General features: G+C 42.5%; 1 protein-coding gene across 2 annotated transcripts; it reads left to right on the top strand.

Moving 5' to 3' along the window:
• The first annotated feature begins 2,122 nt into the window (after nt 1–2,122).
• Nucleotides 2,123–5,395, top strand: LOC112276485 (lipid phosphate phosphatase 2). Of its 2 annotated transcripts, XM_024507859.3 has the most exons (9): nt 2,123–2,256; nt 2,494–2,558; nt 2,715–2,959; nt 3,146–3,233; nt 3,570–3,679; nt 3,782–3,881; nt 4,230–4,418; nt 4,652–4,714; nt 4,854–5,395. In XM_024507859.3, the coding sequence occupies exons 2-9, from the start codon at nt 2,549–2,551 to the stop codon at nt 5,006–5,008; spliced, it is 960 nt and encodes a 319-aa protein (XP_024363627.1). In that variant the 5' UTR covers nt 2,123–2,256; nt 2,494–2,548; the 3' UTR covers nt 5,009–5,395. The 2 variants fall into 2 exon arrangements, with proteins under 2 accessions (XP_024363627.1, XP_073387009.1); XM_073530908.2 differs by lacking the exon at nt 2,123–2,256 and having other exon boundaries at nt 2,265–2,558.
• The last annotated feature ends 436 nt before the right edge of the window (nt 5,396–5,831 follow it).

The following is a 5,831-nucleotide window of genomic DNA, read 5'->3' as shown; positions in this document are numbered from 1 at the left end:
TCCTCCCTGGTTTCGGGTACCTTTTGGGAAGCTTGCGCAGGCTCTGCGGAGGATACTAATGCCAGTCACCAAGAAGCATGCAGTGTACCCAAGGCTAGCCATGGTGAATCGAAATAGCAGCGCAACACAGGAGGTAAGCTGGATTCACAACTTGAGCTCGTACCCTCTGCACATGACGATGAATTGTCCCTGAAGAAGACTGCTAGATCTAGTGGAAATACTATCCTGGGCCGTCCCCTCGGACAGAGATTGCTACTGGGTAACCATCGTTACAGTGAGGTCTTTATAATAAAGAATATGAATGCCGGTAAGATTGTGTTGCGCAGTTCCAATAACACAAACCCAGAATAATGACATCATCACGTTTCTTCCGTTTTGATTGTCTTGGCCAATTCGTTCGACCACATTTATGTCACAGGGTTTAGGGTTTAGCGATGAGAAATACGGAGAGCTGGAGACATCAGCTTCCAGCTTGATGAGCTTGTCAGATTCCCAGTCGGTGTTCACAAACGAGGCACTGAGGGCTGTGGAGCCGTTGGACGATGAGTTTGGGCCAATTGACATATCTGCTCGATCATCTTCGTTCTAAGTTCTAGCACACCTTCCCCTCCTCTCCAACCCCTTCTTCAAATTCACAGCAGACTCTCAAAACCGTAACGGGGTCGGTACCAGGGCTGGTAACGGTGACGAGGGCTGCAAGCTGGATTTGGGAACGGAGGAGGTCGGGATGAGGGTTGGGAACGAGGGGTCGATTTAACAAAAAAGTTGGTCACTTTAACATTCCCCTATATATATAAAGAACAAAAAATGAAATTCAATTAAAAAAACCAAAAGCACATACATATTTTCTATATATTGAGATAGTTTGTGGATTGCTAATAGAATGTTAGAAACCGAAAATGCAATGCAACTTCTTTTGATATTCAGACATTACCCAAAATGCTCCGAATATACACATGCCCATTGAGAGAGTTAAAACTTAACCAAAGTATAGTATTCTGAATCGCTACTCTTGCTCCATCTGGAATAATGAGTATTAAAGTTTAGAACTATTTTATATCAATAAACAAATATATGTATATATATATATATATATATATAAATCTTCACACACCCTCTCATATATATATATATATATATATATATAAATGAATTCACCCCATTTGTCCAGAAAGAACGTATAAATAAACAAACAAAGGAAAAAATGTCAACCCTACGATGGCCATCTCTCAGAGGTGCAAAGATTCAGAGACTGAACGGCATCAGTACCTCTCCTCAGAACCAGATATATCACCACTTTACCATCCACCCACACTTCCCTCCGAAAAAAAATAATAAAATAAAATAAATAATACATAAAACATATAACATAATAAATAAAAATAAATAAAAATAAATCGACCCCACACGCAACCTCGGCACTTGTGGGCTTCTCATTCACCGACACAACGCCAAGTGGGAAGTATCAGCTTGACTCGTGAACGGCACTCCTCGAGCCTTCGAATCCCAGAAACTTCCTCTCGCTGTCTCGGATACCCAGATCCACCTGCATCTGCACATTTCGGGGAAAACAAACAAACAAACAAACAAACAACCAAACCCATTGCACTTGTCCAGACCCGATGGATCAGGAAGAAGATGGTATATACGAATGCTGCTTTTAGCGAGACAAGTCGGACGAATTAAAAAACAAACAAATAAGTAAACAAACAAACAAATTCGGGGTATCATCTGGACACTTGTGCAGTTGTGGTATGGCGATGGATGCGGCTAAACGATGACCACACCGGGGGTACGGAGAGTGTACTTCCGAGGACGATCGAAGTACCACAACAGGTCGATTCTGTGCTTTCGTGGATCTGCAGCAGTGTGGACTAATCACACATCGTGAGCAAGTAAGTCCCATGAAGAGAGAGAGGGCCTCAGCAAAGGATTTTCATAATCCCATTTCTAACATATTTGTTTAGTTGTTGTAGTGTTTCGGGAAGCTTTGTGACGCGTCGTGAAGCCGCAAGTGATGACCGCGTGTGCTGTGGCTGAATGAGCGCAGAAGGTTCAATCCCTGGTTTTAGCTAATCTCTCTGTTACGCGGACACTCCAGTTTGCGTGTATAAATATATATATAAATATATATTTTCCTCAAGGTGGGTCGTGTCCCTTGGGGTGCGCGAGAGAATTGGTTGCGTTGAGCGTTGCTGATCATTGTGTTTCGACTCGGGCTGGGAATGTCTCTTGAGCTTCTCAAAACAAGCGAATGTAGTGAGAGAGCGTTTTTTTTTTTTTTTTTTTTTTTTTTTTTTCACAAACTCGGTCTGTGGCTTGAGGGTTGAGGACAAGTCTGTGTGGGTTCTTGTGGAGGTTCTGGAGTTGTGGACCTGCTTGTTGATGTTTATTGCTAGTTCGATCTTGTCCTCTGTCTTCTGAACCTGCTCTCGTGCTAGCTTTGCTGTGAGCCCCTGTGGACTCCTTGACTCGTTGTTCATGTGAGTGCAGATCAGCCACAGAAGCGAGGTGGGCGGACTTGAGTTCTGGACCTTAGGAGGTGAAAATGAGTAACGGTAAGTATGTTCATGTCACTGTGCTCGGGCTGTCGGTGTGAATCGCTATGTTTCGCTCGGCAGTGTATGGGTTTGTCAATGCTGTGAGTATGTTGTTCTGAACCACATATGCTTGGGGCTTAGACAGTCGAATGATTGTTTCCTTTCTTTTTGTAGGCATGCGAAGTGTTTGGGATGATCACGAAGCGAGGGTGCCTGTGGAGCGGCCGATCCACAAATTGCGGCTTCTGCAGTTAATAAAGCACCATTTGCGAGACTGGTTGTGGATTGGGGTTATGATAGTTCTGGAGATTATTGTCTACGTCGTCATTCCGCCATTTGAACGACTCGTAAATGAAGACAAGATGCAAGACTACAAGTACCCAACAGGTCCAGACACTGTGCCCGTGTGGGCTATTGGGGTACGAGTTCTCACACCTTTTTTGCTGAAACAAATGCCTGCCTCGAGATGATGCGTGTTGCTGCATCGTGCACTATATTCATGTGCGGATGAGGATGACCACACCATTTGAACCTACTGGGTCACTGATGTCGGTCTTTCAGAGCAACACTTGACAAGGATTTTCTCCATTGAATATCACAACCAGGTTATTGCTGTGCTGTTTCCTCTCCTTATTTTCCTCGCTTACTACATCAAGAGGAGAAGTGTTAGAGACTTTCACAATGCTTTTTTGGGTGAATATCACAACCATGTTATCTGCTGTATCCTTCATTTCGTGCGAAGAAGGAAGACTTTCATATTAGTTTATATATTTGTTTTTAACAAGGTGATCCTTAGTTTGTATTTTTTGATATGCCCCGAGTGAGTTCAGAAGCTGCGCATAGTCACATGATTTACACTAATTTCCATGTGCATATATCTATCACGACAATGCTCCTTGAATCTTCAAATGGCAAAAATTTTGCAGCATTTTTGTTCTGTTTGAATATAATCCATGTTCTCAAAGATTAATTTTCCTCTCTCATGGATATATGCCCATGTAATATATTCATGGATTCTTTTTCTTACAGGCCTTGCAACGTCAATCACTGTTACTGCGCTATTCACCGACTCCATGAAGAACATGGTTGGAATGCCTCGTCCTGACTTTTTCGATCGATGCTTTCCAGACGGTATCGCGGTAAGAATGCTTTCCTCAGAGATGTTTGATTGTCTGGGATTCTGGAGTTGAGTTAAGAGTGTGACCTGATGCAAAACAAATGTGGGATAATGGACGCTACAGGTATACTCAAACGATGAGTATAGACGAGCACTCTGTTATCCCACGAACAGGAAGGAGTATGTTGATGGCTTCAAAAGTTTTCCCAGCGGCCATGTGACATGTACGCGCCTGTAAATTCAAGCTCAATCACACTTCGCTCCGCAGGAAATTAATGCTTTTGATTTAGGTGTTGTATGAATGGTATCACTTTGGTATGTAATTTGAGGATATATGTAAATCTGGAGAGTGTGTGAACTACTAATTTGATGGACATTCCAGGCCGTTTTAACTCGGAAGCTTCATTTCTCTACACTTAAAAGGAAATAATTGGTAGGCTTAGTGTGGGTTCTCAGCAAACATTATTTCGTTCCGTTTTCTTCTAAATTGGCGTATGCTAAAGGAGCTTTTGGAATCTACAGTCTTCCATGGTTTTTGTCGTCTGAAAAATCCACTGTGGATGGTATTTCAGGGTGCTTCGCTGGCCTTGGTTACTTGTCTCTGTACTTGGCAGGAAAACTGAGCCTCTTCGACAGAAGGGGATACTCCTCTAGAGTGTTTTTTGTGCTGGTTCCTCAATTAGCCACGGTGTTGATTGCCGTTTCCAGAGTGAACGATTACAAACATCGGTGGGTGGATATCATCGGTGCGTCTGTGCTAGGTGAGGCATTATCTATCAACTTTAAGCTCCTTTATTTCCTTCCGCTCTAAGGGGAGTGTTGTGACAGAGACTGATTGTACACCAGGTCTAGCAGCAGTAGCTCTAGTCTTATCCTGTTGGCGGATGTCACGACTACATTAGCGGTCTCTCGTGGATTCAATGCCAGAAAACGTATTGCAAGTACTAATGGAACTTGTTTAATCCTGAAAACCATTATTTTATGAACTATGCAGGACTGCCCATTGCGTACCTCTGTTACAGACAACACTTCCCTAGTATGAATGCGGGATCATGGGGTAAGTCTTCAGGATCTATTTGTAACTGAAAATCTGCCTCTGCTTGTTCTGAATGAATATTAGAGGTTGTTTCAAGTCTAGCAGCTATTTCAAATTTGGCGTTGATATTGTTTTGTTGTGGCTCGTTGGTTTTGAACAGCTGGATACCCATATGAGTATGAACCGCAAAAAATCTTCAGTCATGGGTTACATGGCCCTCGAGCGATTGCGACAACAAATGCGCCACAAAATGATCTAGAAATGGGAAGACAAGATAAGACACGGGTGCAAGGAGAATCTGCCGAAATGCAGTAGAACACTTGCAACATACCTTCCTTTTGATTCCACTAGCTCATAAATCGTTAAATATGCAATGGCTTTGTTCGAGAATAGAACATTATTATTGTAAAAACGTTGTATTCTTTTCGAATAGCATGATACAGAATCAAGCTGGTTTTCCCATCGCGCCGGCAACGGGTTTTTAGCTACAAGTTCAATTGCGGTAGCATTGAAACCTTCTAGCTTCAAATGCTCTGCAATATTCTCAGAAACCTAAGTGTCTATCTGGAAATTGGCAAAGGTTGTGCAGGTGTAACATAGATGTTTTGCTTACTACCAGATGCAAGGACTTTCATTGATGATAGAGGAACCATTAAAAAAAATTCAAATGGACTGGCGACCACAATGCCTGGGTTTTATCAATGCAATTGTCTACTTTCAAGCGAGTCCTTGCTAATTGCACAATGCGTCCTTTATTCAGCAATCTGTGTTCAGGTCCTTGAAACTCGTGCATGGGTAAATAGAGTAGCCTGACAACCAGAGTTAGAGTTCAAAGAAAATAGTTTGAAGCAACACTTATACACACCCACTTATCTCTGAAGTAGGAATTGCAGTATAGACCTCAATAACTGCAACGAAATAGGTCTACTGTAACAAGAGCAGAGAAGTAAATATACAAAACCGCTCCCTGAACTGCAGGATGGATAGCTGATCAGATTGTTGTATATGGACACATTGAAATGAACGAGATTGCCACACAGAGAGAGAAACTCTCCGCTAGTGCTCCTACTAGCATCCTTCCAAATCAGACTTGTGACGTGATGGATGGTTACTCCACTCCACCAGTCATTTGACAAAA

The sequence above is a fragment of the Physcomitrium patens genome, chromosome 24 (genome assembly GCF_059467195.1).
Source record: "Physcomitrium patens ecotype Gransden chromosome 24, ASM5946719v1, whole genome shotgun sequence".
NCBI lineage: Eukaryota > Viridiplantae > Streptophyta > Bryopsida > Funariales > Funariaceae > Physcomitrium > Physcomitrium patens.
Note: the sequence above shows the minus strand (reverse complement) of the source record. Positions and strands in the feature narration are given on the sequence as shown.

Coding starts and splice junctions, on each gene's coding strand:
- LOC112276485 (XM_024507859.3), top strand. Junction 3,882..4,229: donor TCCCAGCGGCCATGTGACAT/GTACGCGCCTGT, acceptor ATGGTATTTCAG/GGTGCTTCGCTGGCCTTGGT. Junction 4,419..4,651: donor CATCGGTGCGTCTGTGCTAG/GTGAGGCATTAT, acceptor TGAACTATGCAG/GACTGCCCATTGCGTACCTC.